Raw genomic sequence first — 23,949 nt, 5'->3', positions numbered from 1 at the left:
CTGAATAATCATGATCCGTTGACGACGTGTGCTGCAGATAAAAACACCGCGGTCGGGGCGATCAGTGCCCACCCTTCTTGGAACTGAAAAGCAACATTTGAGCTTCGAGTCGGCTCAGTTGACGCACGGCTGAACTCAAGGCGGCTGATGATCTAACAATCATTTTGTGGGCATTCAATTTCCAGGCGTAGAACTTCATGTGGAATACACTTTTTAATATTAATTTTGATTTAATTTTTTGATTGCTTAAAACGTATATACACAATCAATGTGTTCACTTAACCTTAATTTATAGTAAAAGTCTTAATAGCGGTGCTGTTAAATAGATGTGGTAGTTCTATAACAATAGTTTTAAAAAAATATTCCATGTGCCTTTTATTATTTTTGTTGCATTGTGTTTGTATAATACATTCGTAACCATTTATTGCCTGAGAAAACTTACTGGCTATTAAAATGAATACACTTGTTTGTGTTACTGTAGGCTCATTAATTGCAACAAAAAATTTGCATTGTTAATTATGGATTTACAATATGTGGACGTCGGGCTTTCATATATTCATATAAACAAATAAAAGTGGAGATATGAGCAAAAACTGAAGATTTAAAATACTGTAAAATATATTAAAGGTTACAAAACTAATTCAAACTGTCAAATTAGTTATCAACATACATCAAAAGTACCAAAAACTCACCAATACCAATTTTATTCACAATATTACTTGCAGGAATTAGCACCATTGCCTTATGTAACATTATGATCTATACATACAATCATCCAGAAATACAGTGTCCGAATGCCTGGCGTCCACTCACGTGGACAATTTGTTTTGCGATATAAATCAAATAAAATATATCATTTTTTTTTACAAAGTAAAGTGTGTCCTCGTGTTCCTGAATGTAAAAATAATGTTCACAAAAATCAACTGAACATGACATAGCAACAAAAAAGAATTTGGAACTAACAACTTAAAGAGAACTCAACTCACTGGCAAAGTTAACTAGAGACCGCCATTTTGATGAGTTGTATCAACTGACATCATTTGTCTAATTTGGACAGCTATGGTCACAAATGAGGAAAACAGGCATATGGAACATTATGCAAGTAGTGCAGTTATTCTCAGTATTCACCCTTAGCACCCGCGATTATCCGTCTTCTTCCTTGGGTATTCGTGGAGGGGCTACGGAATTTTTAAAACTGTTTAATTCAAAACTTCCGTGCGGGTGAAACGTCATACAAATCAATCCTTAGTGCAACCGTGGGACATCTGTAGGACTACCGTACTGATTCGTCTTGGTAGAAATCTTAATTAATTCGCTACGAATGTCCTACGGATATGTCTGGATATGCTAGGGTTCTGCTGTTAAAGGTCGTACTACGAATATCCACGCTTTATTCGTAGGAGAACCTTGGCCATCTGTGGCCCAATCGCAGACAACCGTGGCGTTAACGTCAGTAGTAATACCGTCGATATTCTTCACCAATCCGTCCATATTCTTGACAAACCGTGGTGTATTAATGTAGAGAAAACTTAGGACAGTCGTGGCTATCCGTCCTGAAACCGTAGTGCATTCTTAGAAAGTCGATTTCTCCACGACTCTCAACGGTTCATCGTGATCGATTGATTCTTGGTAAACCGTGGGTGTTCGTAGCTCCAAACCGAAAACCTGTGGCTGGGGCTTAACACTGGGAAATAAATACCGGTAGTCTTTCAACGCAGACAGGCAATATACCGTGACGAGAACAGACGTGCAACGGTTATTAAATGAGAAAAGTAATCCCCGTCATGATGAGGTAAGTGATATTACTGCGTCATGCATGAACACTATTCATGACAGTTATTTCGCTTAGTAGCCTGTGTACTGTACCTTGAAGGCTGTTAGGTATAATATTTTATTAATATAAAATGGTTTGGCTAGGCCACGGGCAAGGTGATTCTGTAGACTATAAAAGGCACGACAGATATTTTTTTCTTACCAACAGTAGTGAGAGAGCAGAGAACAAAAGATGGAATTTGCACTTAGTTCTTGTCGGATTGTCTTATTTCTGATGACAGTTGTGGCATTGATAGGCGTTGCTAACGGTATTCGACAAACAGGTATGTGGCTGAGAAATGTGGTGAGAAGCGCGATGTTAAGACTTTTGCCTTACCAGTTGCCAATGATGGCCCGACATAACATTATGACAAAAAAATTGTCTTTATGAATTAGATCGATATTTTCATGTTCTTCAATATTGTTGGATATTTTTAAAATGTTTGTCTTGCAAATAAAGCATGATACGTGAATTTGAGGTTTAACTCTGTTCGTCTTGGGTGTACGGTATCATGGTAGGGGCCGCCCGATAGTCCGAAGGTCCGGTAGTCCTTATTCTACGGTATCATGGTAGGGGGCCGCCCGATAGTCCGAAGGTCCGATAGTCCTTATTCTCAATTCGGACTATCGAACCCTACCGTATATTCGGACTATCGAACCTTATCATCTATTCGGACTATCAAAACCTTACTGTCGATTCGGACTATCGAACCCTATCGTCTATTCGGACTACCGAACCTTAGGATCAATTAACCTTATTTTATTTTCGAACTAATGGGCCCTTCGGACTATCGAACCTTCGGATTATCGAACCTTCGGTCTATTGAACCTTCGGACTAACAAGCCTTCGGACTAATGACCCTTTGGACTAAAGAACCTTCGGACTATCGAACCTTCAGACTATCGGGCTGTAACCATCATGGTATTCCATGGCTAGCCTGTTTCGTATTTTACTACTGAATTTAGTAATTTTGGACGCTTGCCACGGTATCACAAAGATGGACAAGCATTACATTTACTGTGTGGACTTCCTAACAAAAGAGGTCCGCATAAACCAGTTTCCAGATACGTCGTGTGGACCTGCCCAAGGTTCCCCCTCTCTGGAAAACAGGTTTAGAAACATTTGTGGGTTAGGTTTATCCGTCGTCAAATGAAGAGAAACATTAAAGGGAATCATCGACAATAATTGGGTCGAAAGAATTTTCACTCTTTGGGTGAAATGATTTTTTTTTTTAACTACACGAAAACAAAGGAATGTGGCACACTGGGTTTGTAACGTAAATATGGACATTTGTTTATGGTGTAAATCGTGTACACACACGTGCAACATCGATGAATTGAGGACAGGATAGAAAACATGTACAAAACCGATGAGAGCTATTGCAAAAATGTTTAGGGAGTAGGCTATAAACAAAGGAAAAGGGAAGAGGAACAAAAGAAAATTCTCGAGTTTCACCATAAACAAGCGTGGGTACCCCCCTTACCCCCCCCCCCCTCCGTTGCCTACGCCTATGTGTGGTTGTGGTGGTGGTGGTGGTGGTGGTGGGGTGTCACACCCCTCTAGCGACGACCCTGTGAATGGGCCTGAACAAAAAACAAGTTCAGATGTTAAACATCACAAACTAGACAGCACTCAGAGAGCGCACATCTCCGCCAAGGCTTAACAATTTCCCGCCATTACACACAACGCCAATCCTTAAACTCAAACATGTTGTAGTTAACATGTATATTCCTGTGTTGGGCTACCTTTCTACTCCCCCATTGTATAAAATGGTCTACTCCATTGACCTGTGTGGTTAGATTGAATAACGTTGAATAAGTAGCCAGTTACTATTATTCGACATGCATGCACACTACATGTACATACGTCAACGCGTCAGGCAAGGATAGATTTCGTGCCAGACTTTCATGCCAGACGGCCAGAGCCTTTTGTGCACTTGCACTTGTTCAAGTGCATCTAGCAGAATTGTGCCATTTACATACGGTCACCCTCATTAAGTGTGCGAGTGTTTACATTAGGGTCGTAAAACAGAGGCTCCATATGCAATTAGCCACGAGACTAGAGAGAGTCGTAAACTACTGGCCTGGTAAAGTGTGTGCAGGGTATATTGCTAGAAATGGACGGGTCCATTAATTGTTGGGGGTGTCCCAATTTCATTGTCTTTAGCACGTTCACACCTAGAAAATGGTGAAGAATCCTTTCAAAAAAACACCCTGGATCCGGATCACTTCCGAAATCTAATCTATATGTGCTTGTACCAAGGACCACCCTAAAACAATTTGCAAGAAAATCCGCCCATATCTTGTAGAGTTATCATGTTCACAGACAAACCAATTAACTAACGCCGATGAAAACATAACTTCCTTGGCGGAGGTAATACAACTCGAAGTAAGCTAAAATTCGTTATCTGCATGCATCATGAACATGCGATTGAAACCAATAGATTTCAGATGTGCATTATGCATGTCTGAGAATAAATGTCGCAAAAACTTTCATCAAAACTCCAGAGACAAGTTACATTCCAAAAATCGTCCTGTATGCTTTTAGCGACAGTTCGAGTTCTGTCATTGATAGAAGTGAAGAGGATATTTTTTAGTGACAACGGAGGATAACATCCCCCTTGTTCTCAAATCACACTTAATTTAAATAATACACTATGTACTTAAGAAAAGAAAACCACGTGTCTACGAAGCAGTTCACAGTGAGGGCGCTCTGTAAAAGCTCTCTATATTCTTAATCGGTCTTTGAATTGACATTTTCTGGATTCCTTTTTTGTTTGTTTTTAACAGATGCCATCAACGTGACGCTGTTTTGGCTTAAAGTGAGAATCACGCCCGATGCCTCGTGCTGTGGACGATGCAACGAGGCTATACCACACAACCAGACCTATGAGATGACCTGCTATTGCGACGAGTATTGCTTGGTGTACCAAGATTGCTGTCTGGACTACGAGTTGTACTGCACCGACCTGGAGGGCAGACTTAGCCAAGAGTGGGCCGATGATGGGCTCTTAGAGACGGTCAAGAATTGTTCCAAAGATTTGGTGACTCTAAGGAAAGCGGGGATGGCGTCATCCAATGGCAGTGAGACCGTACGTGACCTTTGCACGGCCTGGCAATCTGAGCATGCGCAAAGCTTCATCGACGAGTATTCTTGCAAGCTAGAGGCACTGTGGGAGCCCGTCATTTTGGCGCGAAAATCGAATCGATCTTTAGTTCACGTGCCTGGTCATAGTTATTCCGAGTTCGTGCTGGTCCAGGATTGCTTGAAAGGTAGGCACACGACTGACACGTATGACCTGTGTATGAACACGAGCGTATCAAGTGGGTTCGACACTTTGAATGATGTTAAAAAGCTTGTACCGGTTGCTGGTCAAGATGGCTTGCATTACCGTAATGTCTACTGCGCCCGGTGTAACGGCATGGAGGACGAAGACCTACAGTTCTGGCAGGTAAAGCTGAACTGCCCATTTGAGGTAAGGCGCGTTGGTCTGACCGACAGTTCCGTGGGGAGATGTACATTTGAGTCTGTCGGTCCTCCGGAGTCGTTCAAGGGTAGAATTTCCCAGCCACGACTTGTTCCTTCCGAGGAGATTTCGTTTTCCTGTGGTATTTTTTTCACTGTCCAGTCCAAGCGTGAATACGAAGAGGCGTGCCGGGCGTACAGACTGAGAACCTCGTGCGCTAAAAACCCACACTGCGATGGCAGTTGCTCTTGTTACCGGGGCTCTGATGAAATGAAGGCTCCATTATTCGTCCCTGTAAGCGCCCTTTTCGACTTCACCACTCACCGAGACATGCGCTACTCTCTGGACGGTGACCCCACGGTTGTGGTCTGCGAACACGAGTACGAGTTCTTCGATCCTGAGCTCGGAGCATGTCGAAGGTTTCACTGTCTTCCTGGTCAGGCTTACGGCCCTCATGGCTCATGCGTCGCTGTGGACACTGCGAGTGATCGGTGTTTGGTATCGAACTTGGATGATCCGCGCTTGGTATCGTTTCAGGTGGATTTTCATACTCTGGTCAAATACATTAGTTCGGCTGAGCTCTTTTTGAGGAACATGACCCAAACTCTGCTGAATGTAACTATCACAGAATTCGATCTGTATGATTGTCAAGTACCGCCTTTCATAGATGACGCTAATATGCACATTCCTTGCAATTTATCTTTTACCGCACTTCCTCCGCTGAGCTTTGAAGAGACTTTATCAGACTTTTCAACCTTAATAATGTCAGACCCCGTCCTTTCTGGTGCGGGTATTTTCTTGAAGACATTATCACTGAGGAATTTCGATCAGCAGGGATCACTGGTCGATAGGTGCGGTCGCTTAGGACAGGTGCCGATTAGTTACTCTCTTGGGGTCGACTATGAGAGGTTTGAACTAAATGGGTCCCTCTTTGTTGTCATCACGGTGGATATCGATGACAAAATAACATGCCCAAGTGATGGCCTTTATCAAGAGGTCGTGTTCAGACCGTTGGAGATTCAAAAGCGATCAGAAGAGTTTGTGTACTTGTGTCAAATGAAGCTCAACTGTTCCATGATGATTCTCAATTCCACCGAGTACACTTGGCTGGATAATACGACCATACGCTTATCTTCAGGTGTGAACCTGTCCAGTGATGGGTATATTCAGCTGAGTGACGATCAGGTCGTAGTGTGTCGTCTTGGCGAGTGTCTCGATTGTGCCGAACCCTCCTTCCTTGGAGACGCGGTGTTTTCTTTAGTCTGCCTGAGCATTTCTCAGCTGTTCCTGTTCCTGTGTCTACTCAGCTTTTGTCTGTTCCCGGAGCTCTGGACCCTACCGGGCAAGAACCTCTTCTGCTCCATCTTGGCCCTGTTTCTGACCCAGACGGTCTTCCTGATTGGTCCCGGGTCACCCCTGAGTCAACACACTGTCAGTAATGAGGATTCTTGTCTCGCTTTCGCCGTCTTGGTTCACTATCTCCTCTTGGCGTTTTTCTTCTGGACCAACGTGGTTTCGCTGCACTTCGCCCGGACGTTCGGTTTCAAACTCCAGATGCAGACCAGGCGGTTTCGTCGAGCTTTCATGTGGTACTCGGTGTACGGATGGGGCGCTCCTGCCATTATATCTGGGGCCTGGGTTGTCGTCCATCGCCTGCTCTTGACAGGCAGGGACACACTGGTGATCTACCGACACTGCCTGCCCTACGGCGTCGGCGCTTTGTTGCTGGTGGCTACACCCATTTCGATTTTGATGATGGCGAACGCGGTCCTCTTTATCTTGACTGTGGTCGGTATCAGGCGAACCAGGAAGTCAACCAGCATGGTGATGAAGGACAAGAGAAAGCTGGAAAGACTAAAGATGGAGGTTGCTCTCTGCATCAAGGTAATTATTCTTTGCATATCTGGGAACACTGTTGACAAACGATGCTCTGGTACTTCAGACTTGAAGCGAAAATTAAGAATAGCAATTTGGCTGAAATGACAAAACAGCTAAAATCTGTTACAAGTTCCCAGCCGAAGATTTTGCTCATCTTTTCTGATTGGGACTTGAAATAACCCGTTTTAAATTATTTGCATTTCTCAAAAGTAGATATACTTAACGTCCCATATAAAAACCGGTAAGGCCTAACTGATGAGATGGGTCGAAGTAGTCCAGGGGATACGTGATAACCCGCCGTATTATCACAACCCACGATCCCCGTCGAAACGAGGAAAATTCGTAAAATCGCCCCCCCCCCAAAAAAAATGGGGTAAAACTAGTGCGCATGCGCTGCTTCTACAGGCAATTACGGGCCATTTTCAGACCCACGCAAACTACAATTCAATTCAATTCGATTTATTCATTCACTATTTTTAACTCAGTCCTGTAATTGGCGGGTTTTTTTCTGCTGTTGGATGTGGATAATAAATAAATAAATAAATTCATCATGGCAGCGTGAAATTCTACTTCTCTGTTTGCACATAAATATTCAATTACCCACAATACAGAAAATTGAATATATAAACATATATAAAAATAAAAAATGTACGTAAGTAACATGACCAAATCTATTAGCACAAAGAAGAAAAAATGGTAACTAGCAGGCAAACTTTTGGTAACTAACAGGCAAACCGTACCCATAGTCGACTAGAGCATAGTCCAACCACACTGGGTCCGAGTATAGTAATGTGGCGGGAACTCCCCGGGCCAACCCAAGTCTGTTAGGATAAGTCTGACTCCTAGTGGGGTGAAGACAATCTTCCCAAACCAAGGCTCTTCCCTAGACGAGAGATCACTCAGAGCGACCTTCAAGGCTAAGGGTGCAGGTCCGTTTTGGTGGAAATCTACCGCCCGATTATGAATAAGTGTTGATTATTTATCTCTGTTAATTAATTGCACAATAAACCTGTAAACATAAACACCGGAAGCAGAATTGTCGGTAATCTCAAACAACAATGATCGTAATTTATTCAACAATAATCAAGTACAACAATTAGGATGTGATTCGGTGGGTTGTTTTATTAACAGGGTCCTTAGTTACTGGAGATAGCCCGCTGCTTGCCTATGCAACAACGAACACAGCATTAAGCACTAGACAACAATGGCAGCAATGAGCAACTATGCACAGCGCTAGGAATGAATCACTAAGTTAGCCAAACACAGCGTCACAAGCACACAACAGCCGCTTAGCAATGTATACAGTCCGTTAGCAGGGTACCCGCTACGCCGTGCGTGTAAGCCAGAATTCAGCTACACATACCAGCGCGACCCCAGTACAGCTACACAGACTTTGTACACAAATCGCCTAAGCAATTTCACATAAGCAGGGTACCAGTAATTCACCTACTTCTCTGCCCGCTGTCGCAGCTACACCCGGCACTCAACACTCTGAACAGATGAGCCCCAAAACTATACACTCAACAAGCTATAGTATCTCACCTAACAACGATCTCCACAACTAGCAGCAATCAGTCCCAACAACTAGGCTAAACCATGTACCAATGCGCGTTCTAAACCCAAACTGCTAAAACGCTACCAAAACCCAAACTTCTAAACTTCTAAACAGAGCGCGCTCTCCAGGCACGCATTTATATACCAGGCACATGTAGACGCTACGTCATGTCTACAAACCATGTGCGTGTACTAACCCTATGGTGCGCTAAACCTATGGGGAAAATTAGCCAATCGCGTACGCGCAGCAGCCCACGGAGCTCGTAAGCTCCGCCCGGTCACTGCACACAAGTGATTAAGCGTTAGTGCTATGGTATGACGTCACAACTAAACACTTTCCGCCACAAGGGCCCGAGCATGGCAGAGGATGTCCCCATACTTTAAAGCCATAATACAAAAATAAAAGGAAAGTGTGACTACATCTTAACATCTTCAAAATAATTCAATACAAAACTTAAAGCCTAACTTCATCCATAAAATTCAAAAGAAAACATCAGGCTTAACTTTTTCTTTGAATTACAATAGAAAACATAAAGTTTAACTTCATCTTTGAAATTCAAAAGAAAACATAAGAGAGGAAGCTGATATTAAAGTTCATTAAATATTCACAAAATATAACATGTACCTTCCTCACATGTACTTTACATGTGTACATGTGCTTAACATGTGCAAAATATAACATGTACCCTACCTACATGTAACTTACATGTACAAATTTTTCACATGTGCAAGAACACCAAATTCAGCTCATTAAATATGCACAAGATTGTAAGTGCACAGTACAACGTGTCGAGAATCCATGTACATGTCCAACTTCACCAAAATTTGCTAATTAAATATTCACAAGATTTCACAGGTAATTATCGTACAGCATCTGAATCAAAATTTTGCTCATTAAATATTTACAAGAAATTTAAGGAAATTTATACTCGTCTGGCTCAAATTTTAGTTCATTAAATATTCACAAGAAATTAGGGGAAATTTGCACTTATTTTACACAGATTTAAAGCTGAAATTTACGGATAATTTTAGACTGATGAAATGTACACTAATTTTGATGGCAAGATTTTCGCAAATTGAATTTTACATGATTTAACTGGGATAAATTTTACAGAGTTTAAACAACGAATTTTTCCATTAGATAAATACACTTTTTTTTTCCTTACCGACAATAAACTTTTATAAAAACATTTATGAAACTTTCAACAAAACTTTTAAGAAACATTTCAGAACTGTTTAAAACCTAAGAACTTTAGAAACTTTAGAAAACTTTAGAAACATAGATAAACAAAAAAAATACATTAAACTGGAACACGTCGTTCACTTCTCGACGGGACGCCCGTTCTCATCAACGGACATTTGCTTGCAGCTCATCCGGTAGTTCTCTTCGGGAGACGATGATGTTGCCATCCGGCCACGTCTGAGATGATGACTGGACCCGCACAGTTGCCGTCCTCATCTTCAACAGGGGGGATGTCTCTCTGGAATTGGACACTTCGGGGCGTGGCTGGGATTGCCTCGCCACCTCTTCCAGTGGGGGAATGGAGGATGCGGGGGACGAAACAGGGGATACTGGAGCTTCATCCCTTGGACGACCTCAACAACAAATCTGGACTCTAACGATACCGCAGGGGCAATTTGTGGGCCCGTCTTGGGTACCGTCTTGGTGCTGACTCATCCTGCCGTTCTGACTGATCGGCTGGACTACCCGGACTCAAATCTTCAGTGATGGAATCCTCCACAGGAACCTCATTTTCGGCCACTTCAGCCAACTCCTCAGACGACTCTTTGTCATCTTGAACCTCGGGGATTTCATCCATGGGGAGGCTTTCTGTCACCTGTTCCCCGGACTGACAATCCCACGTTTCGATTGCCTCACCGACATACGGTTTTAGTCGGTCTACATGGACTACCTTTGGCTTGCCATTACGCTTAAGCTGGATACGAACCGTCACATCTGACAACTTCTTGACAACAAGCCATGGTCCTTCCCACCTAAGTTGTAGCTTGGGGGACATGTGCTTTTTCTTTGCAGGGTTGTGTAGCCACACAAATTGGCCCTCCTTCAACCCATGTTGAGACGCTCTCCTGTCAAAATTCTTCTTTTGCCTCCGGGCACTTTTCCCGAGACAATTCCTCGCCCTATTATGGGCCTCCTGCATATTACTTCGCAATGTTTCAGCGAAGTCTGCAGTGGCTTCCACCTCAATCTCAGGACACCCTGTCACCAGATCCACTGGGACACTCACCTCTCGCCCCAACATCATCATGTTGGGCGATTCCCCAATTGAGTCTTGCGGCGTGCACCTATAAGCGAAGGTCGCAAAGGGGAGGAACTCATCCCAGTCCTTCTGCCTACGCCTAGGGTCAAGGAGCATCGCCACGATGTTGACCAAGGTTTTGTTAAACCTCTCAACCATGCCGTCCGATTTCGGATTATAGGCGGTTGTCCGGGTTTTCGAAATGCCGAGAATTTGGCACATTTCCCTGAACACTTCTGACTCAAAGTTTGTGCCCTGATCAGAGTGAAGTTCTTGGGGCACCCCGAATCGACAAACAAACTCAGTCACCAAAGTGTGCGCGACTGTAACCGCAGTAGCGTCAGGAAGTGGAAATGCTTCCATCCACTTAGTGCAGTAGTCGCCAACCACCAACACCCAACGATTACCATTGTCCGTGACGGGCAATGGCCCGAGCAAGTCTATTGCTACTCGCTCCATCGGAACACCAACTCGATACTGCTGTAGGGGCGCAACCCTCTTCTTAGCAGCAGACTTTCTCCTGGCACAGACATTGCAACCTCGGAGAAAAGACCGCACGTCCGCAGACATGCCTGGCCAGAAGTACCTGGCTTTGACTTTGGCCAGAGTCTTGCTGACCCCCAAATGACCACTCAGTTGCCCACCATGCAACTCCGACAGAATTTCTTTCCGAAACTTCAGTGGCAAAACCAACAGCCACCGGACGGACTTGCCGTCGTCGGAGTCCCACCTCCTATGCAGAACTCCTTCCCGGACCTCTAACTGGTCCCACTGTGACCAATAGGTCTTACAGGCTGCCGACAAGTGCGAGACCGTCTTCCACTCAGGACGACTATCACCGTCCTCCTTCAACTTCATGAGCCAACTCATGGTGTCATCCTGTGACTGTGCTTCCTTTAAAGCACTGCGAGACAGGGTTGGTTGGGCAGCTACGCCCCTAACCAAAAACTCACTCCCCGGAGGCTGAACCTCGGGTACTACACCAGTTGCCTCATCCTCCTTGACCACCTCCTCACGGCCGCACTGTTTGCATTGCCGTCTCGACAACCCATCAGCATTACCATGCTTCTTGCCACTCCTGTGCTCAATGACCAAGTCATACTGAGATAGGACCTCAATCCACCTCGCCAGCTGACCCTCGGGGTTCTTAAAATTAAGTACCCACCGCAATGCGGCGTGGTCAGTTCTGACCGTCAACCTGCGGCCGTACAAATATTGTTTGAAATACTTCAAGTACACAACCACAGCCAACAACTCTTTACGAGTGACACAGTAATTTCGCTCAGGTTTGCTGAGCTTCCGGCTCGCATAAGCAAGCACTTTCTCGTCACCACCCTGGACCTGCGACAACACTGCCCCGATACCTTCACCACTGGCATCGGTGTCCAGGATGAAGTCACCCTCGGGCATTGGATATGACAAAACTGGGGCGGCTTGAAGCCTGCCCTTCAGCTCGTCAAATGCCTCTTGACAACTCTCAGTCCACTTAAACTCTCTTGACTTCTCGGTTAACGCATGAAGTGGACTCGCCACTTCTGCAAACCCCTTTATGAACTTCCGGTAGTACGATGCGAGGCCTAAAAAGCTTCGCACATCTCGTACACACCTTGGAACCGGCCAATTTGCCACTGCCTCAATCTTCTGAGGATCTGTTGCTACCCCTTCTGAGGACACAATGTGCCCTAGGTAAGCCACTGACTTCTGAAACAAATGACACTTGCTGGGCTTGAGTTTAAGCCCAGCGTTTCTAAGCCTGTCCAACACAACTCGGAGACGTTCTAAGGTCTCCATCACCGACTGACCAAACACGATGATGTCATCCAAATAAATCAGTAGGATTTCCCACTGCAAACCGGCCATAACCTTTTCCATGAGCCGCTCAAATGTCGCCGGGGCATTGCACAGCCCAAAAGGCATGCATTTCCACCGGTACAACCCGCTTCTCACAACAAATGTTGACTTTTGGCTGGCGTCCTCATCCAGAGCGACTTGCCAGTACCCCGACGCCAAGTCAAGTGTACAAAACCACTTCGCCCCTCCCAACGCGTCGAATGTTTCATCAATGCGCGGCACTGGATAGGCATCCTTGATGGTCACCGAATTCAACTTTCTGTAATCAATACAGAAGCGTTTCGTACCATCCTTTTTGTCAACCAAAACAACATTTGCCGCCCATGGACTGTCGGAAGGTTCAATCACCCCCCTCTTTTCCAAATCACCGACTTGCCTCTGGATTTCCTCCTGATGGCGATATGGATGACGCCTCATCCGCTCTTTCACCGGCTTAGCATCACCAGTATTTATGTGATGTTGCACCACGTCCGTGCGACCAATGTCATGGTCACCCTTGGACAACACGTCCTGAAAGTCTACAAGACATTTCCGGACATCCCCATGGTACTTAGCCTCCACATTGGCTGTACCCCTCTCAAACAAATCTTGCAAGTGCTGGGGTAACTCTTCACCAGCATTTGTCACCCTATCCAACTCACCATGAATTGAACCAACTTCCACCTGGGAGATCAGTCCCGCTGTTGTACCCTCACGTGCAACTCTTTTCTCCCTTCCGGGATTGAAGACCCGCAACGCAACAACATCGGCTTCAGTCTCAACCAGAGATCTGGCCAACACCAAGCCCTTCTTGGCTAGGTCACCGCCACCTTCCATCGGTTCTACCATGGCAGGCCCGACCAAGTCGGCACCCTTCCGAGCAATTATACCCGGGACCACGGCCTCATGACCTGACGGAATCACCGTAGTTTTAGAAACTACAACACGACCAACAAAATGCTCGCCAGCACCATTCGTGCATTTGATTCGCTCACCTTTGAGCCTCCACTCTTTCGACTGGAAATCTAAATTTCCACCTGTGGGTACCAGAAAATCCATGCCCAGGATACCACAGTACTTCATGTCGACAAACACTGCCCTGACTTGGTGCGTGGTTCGACCCACTTGTACCTCTACCCAAGCTATACCCAACACGGCTAGCTGACTACCGTCAACTTGCTTTACCTGAACATCATCCGTCTGTAAGACGGGTCTTTTCTCCTTAGGAATTTGGTAGTACACCGTACTATTTATCAAAGTATCGGTGGACCCCGTGTCGATCAAAAATCGACACTTTGTCGTCCTTACCATCCCATCAACAAACAAACCATAACGAGCTCCACTACTGGGATTAGGCAGAGTTATGACTCGTTGCCCATCCCCAGGCTTCGACTTTTTCTCTCCACCACCACCCTCGCTGTCACTGTGTTGTCTCTTGAACCCTTTTGACCACTCAGCCTTCCCGCGGGTTCTACGGGGGGCTGACTGACGTTTCCCTGCTTTGGAGTTTTCTTGCACTCCCGGGCAAAGTGCCCTTTGTCACCACATCTGAAACACCGCAAGGCCCCAGGTTCAGGCATACCGGGCTTGTGAGTCTGGGGAGACAACACGCCCCTACCCTGACCTTGACCTTTAATCTGACCGGACAAAGACTTCACCAATTCAGCCACAGAGTCCAAAGTTTTGGCCTGCTTATTGAGATTTTCCTCGAGAGTGTCCAGCCTCTGTTCAGTTACTGAACCCAAAGCTCTTGCCAATTTAGCGGGCTTCCGGTCCAGCAATCTGTGCTGTTCCACCTTCTCGAAATTCTCAGTCTCCAGGGCAGCCTGGACTGCTTCATCCAAAGTTTTTGGACGAGCCCTATTGATGCCCTCCCTAACTGAATGACTGTCAACAGCATCTATGAAGTGGTTCTTAGCCAACCTCTCACGAGCATCTTCCTGTAACTCAGGGTATGCTCTCGCTGTCAATTCGTGAATCGCTTGCCCTAATTCAAGCAGAGTCTCCTTCGGCTTTTGGCGCCGATGTCTCAGTTCGACGAGATAATTTTCACTCTGTCGAGCTGACCCAAACCTGCGCTCCAGCAACTTTACAAGTGCACTATACGTGTACTTGTGGCCAGAGTCACCGAATAACCGTAGAGCGTCTCCCTGCAAGCTTGCGGCTAACCACCTCGCAGCCTGCTCCTCACTCCACATATTCACCTCACGACACGACTCAAAATGGCGGAAGTACTCCTTCCAGAGCACCTTTCCGCTGTACCGATCAGGGGTTATGTTTGGCCTGCGATTTGGTCGCTCCAAACTACCCATCTGACCCACATCACCATGGACCCGTGCCTCTCTTTTCAGTGGCCACGGACCTACCGACGAGATGTCAACTTGAGCTGAACTGTTGTTCTTCGCCTCGACTGGTCGAGTTGCAAAACTTAACAATTCACTCTTCACCTGTTTAGGGGTTACCATCCCCATGTCACCAACGAACGGGTTGGTACTCGCCAAACCCCGTTCCATGCCACCTTCAGGGACGAACGACATCAGATCACCATTTGGATCATCTGTCTTCCTGGCAACAGGCGTCGACTGCGCTCGGGGGAATATCCCTGCACTCCATCTTTTCTGAGGTGTACTTTCCATGAAAGTCACCTCCCTCCCCACATTAGGGGCTTTCCAAGGCGAACTTTCCATGAAAGTCACCTCCCTCCCCACTTTAGGGGCTAACTCAGGCACCATATTTGCGCCTGAAACTCTATCCGTTGCTCCAGAGACATACCCGGAAGTCTCTTCGGGCAACCTGAGCTCAACATCGGAATCAACCCGATGGAGCACACGCCGGCTTCCACCTGGCATACCCATGTTTCCTTCCTTTGGGGAAACACCCGACTGCAACTCCATGGCAGCCTTCAACTTCTTTGCAATGAGGTCATTTTCCCATTGCAGAAATTGGGCTTCCAAACGCAGTCTTTGCACCTCGGCCTCAGCACTTGAGGTGCCCACTCGACCCTTAGAGCCCTCGCTCATAATTCCAAACAACCACCGAAATCACCACAGAAATCAACAACAATTCAACAATTGTGCAATTCAATTATTCAACAGAGAAATCAACTTAATCATTCACAATCATCCCACTTCTGACACCATTTGTGGCGGGAACTCCCCGGGCCAACCCAAGTCTGTTAGGATAAGTCTGACTCCTAGTGGGGTGAAGACAATCTTCCCAAACCAAGGCTCTTCCCTAGACGAGAGATCACTCAGAGCGACCTTCAAGGCTAAGGGTGCAGGTCCGTTTTGGTGGAAATCTACCGCCCGATTATGAATAAGTGTTGATTATTTATCTCTGTTAATTAATTGCACAATAAACCTGTAAACATAAACACCGGAAGCAGAATTGTCGGTAATCTCAAACAACAATGATCGTAATTTATTCAACAATAATCAAGTACAACAATTAGGATGTGATTCGGTGGGTTGTTTTATTAACAGGGTCCTTAGTTACTGGAGATAGCCCGCTGCTTGCCTATGCAACAACGAACACAGCATTAAGCACTAGACAACAATGGCAGCAATGAGCAACTATGCACAGCGCTAGGAATGAATCACTAAGTTAGCCAAACACAGCGTCACAAGCACACAACAGCCGCTTAGCAATGTATACAGTCCGTTAGCAGGGTACCCGCTACGCCGTGCGTGTAAGCCAGAATTCAGCTACACATACCAGCGCGACCCCAGTACAGCTACACAGACTTTGTACACAAATCGCCTAAGCAATTTCACATAAGCAGGGTACCAGTAATTCACCTACTTCTCTGCCCGCTGTCGCAGCTACACCCGGCACTCAACACTCTGAACAGATGAGCCCCAAAACTATACACTCAACAAGCTATAGTATCTCACCTAACAACGATCTCCACAACTAGCAGCAATCAGTCCCAACAACTAGGCTAAACCATGTACCAATGCGCGTTCTAAACCCAAACTGCTAAAACGCTACCAAAACCCAAACTTCTAAACTTCTAAACAGAGCGCGCTCTCCAGGCACGCATTTATATACCAGGCACATGTAGACGCTACGTCATGTCTACAAACCATGTGCGTGTACTAACCCTATGGTGCGCTAAACCTATGGGGAAAATTAGCCAATCGCGTACGCGCAGCAGCCCACGGAGCTCGTAAGCTCCGCCCGGTCACTGCACACAAGTGATTAAGCGTTAGTGCTATGGTATGACGTCACAACTAAACACTTTCCGCCACAGTAATTAAAGTCGAAATATGGTTAATGTATAGTTATAACTTGCTCAGAGTTAAGCCAACCGCGATCAAAGCTATTTTGTTTTATAAAACACCTGAATGAATCCCCGTCATCTGATTGGTGGATCGTTGACAGGATCACATGTCATTGAATTATTCGTCGCCGCGCACGGCACGGCCGCGCCACTAGTTCTATTGCACTGTGAATAGAACTTCCATTGCACGGTTTCATTTCTGCCGGTGGTGGCGCTGTATTACGAATCTGATTCACTGAATGTCAAATTGGCAGACGATTTGCGAGAATCTCCGTTTTTTCTCCGAAGAAATATCGGAACTGTATGTAAATGCTGACGCTGCAAACACACAGAAGCAAATAAGACTTGCTGCCAAACAATTAGACGAATTTGGATATGGTAGTTCTGAACTTGTCGAGCACAGTTTTTAAGATACAGAAATGGGATATGACAGTTCTGAACTTCGCTGTGGAATAGTTTTAGACCGAGATAAATTGAATATGCTGGCTAGCTCTGAACTTGTTTTGAATAAATCGGATATTGGAAGGGGCCCCCATTTTTTCCTGAAAAAGTAGAACATTGATGTAAGTACCAGTCCACAAGTCAACCAATCAGATGACAAGGATTTATTCAGGTGTTAAATTTAAACAAATAATGAATGTTTCATATTCGTGCATTGGAAAGTATATTTTCACTCGATGCATCAGATGAATTTTCCATTCCACTCCGCTTTGCCTCGTCGAATAAAACATTCATCTGTCTCCTCATGAAATTATTCTTACCATTGCACTCACAAACATTCATAATATGTATAATAGCCGTCATGCAAGCATCTCAAAAAGGCTGAGTGCGCTCATTTTTGTTGTCATTCCTCTTCTCGTTTTCTCAGATCTTAGTTGCGACAGGGATGACCTGGATTCTCATCTTCATATTTGGGTACGCATATGTGGATGGCTTCTCCTATCTCTTCAGCATCTTGATCTCAGTCCAAGGACCCCTTCTCTTCTTCTGCTTCGCCTTCACGGAGCGAGTCCGTGGCATGTGGCGGATCAGGATCTCTGGGCTCTGGACGCGCCGGTCCAGGGCTGGGGCATCGGCAGGCGCTGGCGCCTCTGCGATGTCTACAGCTCGGACCAGCTTCCAGGTTGCAGATCAGTAAACATGCCCCCGCATTTGCCGACCAAATCACGATTTGTGCACTGTTGATCGCTGTCTCAATAGAGAGTTTTGTGGCCCTTGCCTATAGAGGAGGTGGGGGAGGGGGTAGAAATGTAGGGGCCTTGATCATGAACAAGACTTTGAGCCAGTTTTCCTGAGAAAAAAAGTGGATTAAAGTCGATCTGTTTTGCAATTGAGTTGATGAATCATTTTCCGATGGGCTTCAGGACTATACTTTTACTCGTGATCATTTTTGGAGGGAAATATCACCCGAATGTAGTTGGTTAACCATCTCAACCCTCCCCAACCAATGGACAAAAAATGAAATAGGGTAAATCAAGCTTTAATTTGTGTATGTCTTAAACACATTGGAGAATTGGGAGCAATCTACCCGATTTGTTGAAGTGGTGCATATGAGAATTTATGTACTGGTCTGCTCGCTGTACTAGAGAGTTGTTACGGAATATAGAGGTAGTATATGGGCATACATTTTATGTTATTGGTTGGAAACGGCCATTTTATTTTATATAACATATACTAATCCTCCGAATCCATTTATTTCTGAAAATTGCAGCAAAAGCAAATGTTGTACATTCCCTTTAAATGATAAACAAAGTTATTTAATATTGAATGATAAACAAAGTTATTCACTTTTGAATGAGACCTCGAACGAAAAAAGAAAGAAAGAAAGAAGTCGGCTCACCTTTAGTTTTGTCATAATTGCTTTACAAATCTCAGATTATCCGGGGATCGACAGTAATTATTCAGTTGTCGCAGGATAGACTAGTTCCCCCATCAGAATGGACCGATCCAGTAAGCACCGCCCCATGGTGTTCTGACCAATCACAGCCGTGATTTATGTCCGACGTGCGTGCACAAAAGTCCGACATGCGTGCACGCGCGTATGATGCGCGCGGCAGGAAAATGCAGTGTGGCATTGGAGAGGAGCACGTGTTAATTTGCCCACGTGCGCAGTGGGAGGGGCTTACTGGATCGGTCCATTGATACTGTAGGGACCGGAAGTTGCGCAGAAGCAACCCAAATAAAATACTTTTTTCCGAGGGTTACAAATGCAAAACAAATATAGGGGGAGACGAGTAGTTTTTAACCGGATTAAATAAAACAAAGTTGAAAACGCATTATGGAGTTTTAAAAAATAATAATGATAAAAAAAAACCAAACAAATCGAAATTTTGAAGATCACGGACAGTACATACAACCATCGATTCTTCGCCTTCAAAGAATGATCTGTTTTCAGTTGTTATCATTTACAAATATATCACTATGAACTAAGTCTTGAGGTAGTTTTGCATCTATTGCATGCCATGGGAGTCACTACCAGTACTGCCCAATGCATGCAAATCAAGTTAGCTAGTATTTACTTACAAAATATGATCGGTCTATATAACACTTGTAAGCACGCAATGACATGCATAGAAATATTGATATTTAAGTATAATAAAATCAATTCCGGTATGGTGATCAGGGACCGGATTCAGACGAGGACGTATATCAATTAGTCGAATAAATGGGTATTTTCAAAATTGGGTATTGATTTATGCTAATTTGATTCAGCAGTCAATTGTTTATCTTGAGTTTGCCTATAATTATGCTAATAAACATCACCACAACCCCCCTTCTAATTGAAGCATATTGAATTTTGATGAACTTTGGCCAGTCAAAAAAAGTGCTTGCTGTTGCTTATGTCAAGGCATCCAGAGGTCAGTTGCATATAGCCTAATCATGTAAATTGGTTGCTCTGAAATTAAAAAAAAAAAAATCACTGTAACATCGGTTCTGGGCCTTACCGGCAAATTTTGATAGTTCAGGGTCAAAATAGTGCCGAATCGTACTCTGAATGCAGGTAAATATCAGTACCGGATTCAGACGAGGACGAATCGTTAATTAGTCCCATCTATTAAAGAAAACGGTTTATTTAAGGCAGTGGCGAGTTCATCCGGGCATTAAATGAGGCACCATACAATAGACATCACCCATTGTGTCCACGCGGACGAGAGCGCAAGAAAAACAAAATACCACCAGTTGTTTTGTTATTGCCAACCCATGTCAACATAAACATCCTCTTCGCCGGATGTTTGCACTTGACCATCAGTAGTAAACTGAATCAAAACCTTCGTGTTGTCTACATTGTCGTAATATTTTCATTCCAATTAAGTCGAATATTCCCCCAATGGTCGGATAGGTAATTAAGACTATAATTTATATTTCGCATAAGGACTAATGAGGAGTGTTAAGGATTGCGTGCGTGGGGAGTTTCGTTTCGTAATTATCGGCATCCAGCGAAATCGCTCAGGAATGTCGAGCATTAGAACTTGCATCGAGTAAGCGCGAACATCTACCGGAAGAATCATAGAAATTGAGTCGCATGTGTACCCATTTCGGAGTTTAAGCGCTGATGTTGGACAGAATAACAGTTTGACTTTGGACTTCAGAGCACCGTGAACGACTAGAAGGAGGTGAGTGTTTGTTTTTGTACCGGTATATGTTTCAAAATGGCTCTCCCATTGCTATTTTCGAATTTCACCTCCAAAATGGTTCCGTTTTCAAATTGTTATTTTTTAGGAGTACTAAAATTATTCACTCAATGAGACATTTAAGACAAAAATACGAAGACGTTTAGTTTTGGAAAATGTACAATGAATAAATTATGCGCGGCCCGACAATAATTCAGGCATATCGTTTGTGCGTTACGGGAGCAAATCCAAAACAAAAAAGTTCATTTTCAGACTGTTAAAACGTCTGAAATAGAAAAGGGTCGCCTTCTCCGGTTAAAAAGAAAACAAAGATTAAAAAGTCGTTAGGAAAAAAGAAACACATGTTGAAGAGCATGGGTAGATCAACTTTAAAGATTTTACGATAAAGAAGTAGTTGTATTTTCTACTATTTTGAGACCATTGTTGTTATGTGTAAGATGTTCAGATCTCAGCATATTGCATGGCACCTCCAGAGTTCCGTAGATTTTATTAGTTGCTACCATAATAAGTTTGCCAGCAGATCGTTATCTTTTCTCAATATACTTGTTACATTTCGCGTATTTTGATAAATTGGTTAAGATTTGGAAGTCTGCATTGTGAAGTGTGCAATAAAAGTAAGTTTACTTGCATGCGTTTTATACAGGGTGAGTTAAAAAAAAAAGAAACCCAAACGTTGGGACCATTGTTTTAAAAAAAGTTCTGCATATAGCCCTTTCAAAATCTAGCATATGAACGCCCAATTCATTAGCTTTTTTTTTAGTACAAGAATCATTCAAATCACTGATGTACTTTTCAAGTTACAGAATTTCAAACACAACCACCGTTTTAAGGTTCTGTCCACGGATCACAAAAAAGATCAGTGTTCTTTCAAAAAAACGAAAAGATTCACATAGGGATGTGTGTGAATTGTTTTCGTTTTGCTGAAATAACGCAAACCTTTTTTGTGATCCGTGGACAGAACCGTACGTGAGTGATTTGAATGATTTTTGTACTAAAAGAAAGCTGATGAATTTGGCTTTCATATCCTAGATTTTGAAAGTGCTACATGCAGGACTTCAATAAAACACTGGTCCCGACATTTGGGTTTCGTTTTTTTGACTCGCCCTGTACATCCCATTTTGTAAGTTTGTGAGGTTCTGAAAAGAACCGGGGGAAAGTGAACGCTTCGGACAGTGCTCTACCCATCGTCAGTGGACTGAGAGAATTGGATGTAGCAGTGAAGCATCCACGTTCCAAGAAGGACAGAAGATTCTGGATTGTAGTTAGCTTCACTTTTCACTTTGCGTAGCCTTTGCAAACGTCATGGTGCTATGGACGGCCAAACGTGCCACACAACCAAGTTGCCCGGTAAAACGTGATATCGTGATTGGATTCGTAATGTGAAATGCTTTTCATTCTGAAATAGCAATTTTGACAGAGCTGGGTTTTTTTTATTGAACCCCCAACTCCCCCCCCCCCGATCCGCGCCAGAGAAGATCGTAAACTTGCTCTAGTGTGAGGTTTATCTCAAGGGCGGATCCAGAACACAATTTTTTGGGGGGCCCAAAAAAAATTTGGTCCCCCCAAAAAGTGGGTCAAAAACATTACGGCGTGGGGTTCGGGGCCCGCCTAAGGGCCCCGAAATTTGTTGGATTCTAGATGCTCTGTGGTGCGATCTGAGGCAATTTCTGACCACTTTAACCAATTGTTTTTTAGGAAAAGATGGTGGTGTACTCATTGCCTGCCTTTATTGCGATGTCACATAAAAAAAAAAAAAATTGGTTTCGTTTTTTTGGGGGCCATGGCCCCCTTTGGCCCCCCCGGATCCGCCCTTGGTCTATCTACGGTCATTGAGCGTGGGGTCCAGTTGCAGTCCGTCTTTTAGCGATGTTGCAGGAGTCGGTGGTGGGGACGTTGGTGACAGAGAGATACGTCATGAAAGCAGGCAAACCCGCTAAATGTTGAGCTTGAATACACTGATTTATTTCTGTTCCCGAAACAGTTTTTAGATATAGCTTTCAAACAACAACCACACTTTGGTATTAAATTGTAGTTATATATACATGTATACAGAGTATGAACAAATCTCATTGATTGACGCTTAATTCACTCTAATATAATTGTTATGCAGGTTCTGAAGCCCACCTATGTGTGAAGTTTACGATAAAATAGCTTTAAGTAGACACAACAGTGTCTACTTCCAAAAATTCTTCCAACTATTTAAAAATTACAGAGAAACCTTTACCTTCTTATTGACTTCCCCTTTCTCCATACTTTTCATCTTCAAACATCCCCATGTAAATACCCCGTGTTAATATATAGAACACGTTACCTGTGTCGTCATACCAACGAGCAACCAACATGCAGGCAACTAAAATTTTAAGCATCTTTTGCATACTATACTTTGCCAACATTACACAGTTTAAGGTCACCATTTGTACACAATCACGCTATAGCGACACACATCCAGTGTAGAAGACAAAAGTTTGCTGAAAGTTGGCATTACGTGACCACCATATCAAACTGTGTAAACAAAACAAATGTAACATGTGGTCTACAACAAAGGTACAGGTTGGCGTAACCCCATGGTTTGTTTAATCAAAGGAATTTCACAACTCCCCTTTTTATTTAGAAAACTATCCTCTATTCCCTGTTCCTACGAATGGTACTTTGCCCTCCACTAATGCATAGGTGCTGTTCAATGTATCCTCCAAAATACAAGTCATTGAGCTGTAAACTCTAATTCACTGTGTTTATAGAATACAAACTGGCTTTATTGTGTTTAATTAAGGATAAGTGTTTTTGAATTGATAACCTCCCAATAACACATTTCCTTTAAACCCCCAGAATCAAAGGTTTGGACATTCCTTCTTCTTTTTTTTTACACTGAACACCACTTGTTCGTCTATGAATGCGTTATTGATCACTACAGGGTTAAGTCAAAACGAACATGACCAAAATGAAAAAAAAGTTATTTAACAAAAATGTGTGGCTCGCTCCATTTTATAAAAATAACATAGGGATTAAGTACATGTTATTGACTAGTAACTGTGATAATTTCACGTAATTTGCATACCCTATTCCCATGTTTTAATAATATATCACAAAACTCAGCCGTCCACCACTGATCAAACTGATGAATACCCATTAAATACCATGAAACAGGGAGTTTTCACACCTCTATGAATGAACAAAAACTTGCAAAGGACAACAGACAAAAATCGCCATCAATATTTCAGGGGAAAAATGACTTG

The 23,949-nt window shown here is 43.9% G+C and overlaps 1 protein-coding gene across 1 annotated transcript; it reads left to right on the top strand.

The window, feature by feature from the left end:
* The first annotated feature begins 1,925 nt into the window (after nucleotides 1-1,925).
* LOC119741801 lies at nucleotides 1,926-18,762 on the top strand. Its single transcript, XM_038217699.1, has 3 exons — nucleotides 1,926-2,096; nucleotides 4,603-7,163; nucleotides 17,953-18,762. Exons 1-3 carry the CDS (start codon nucleotides 2,006-2,008, stop codon nucleotides 18,220-18,222), a joined length of 2,922 nt encoding a protein of 973 aa, XP_038073627.1. The 5' UTR covers nucleotides 1,926-2,005; the 3' UTR covers nucleotides 18,223-18,762.
* Nucleotides 18,763-23,949: the final 5,187 nt, after the last annotated feature.

This window comes from Patiria miniata, unplaced genomic scaffold (assembly GCF_015706575.1).
Source record: "Patiria miniata isolate m_02_andy unplaced genomic scaffold, ASM1570657v1 HiC_scaffold_5, whole genome shotgun sequence".
In the NCBI taxonomy this organism is placed as follows: Eukaryota; Metazoa; Echinodermata; class Asteroidea; order Valvatida; family Asterinidae; genus Patiria; species Patiria miniata.
The sequence above is the reverse complement of the archived record's forward strand: the minus strand, read 5'-3'. Positions and strand labels throughout refer to the sequence as shown.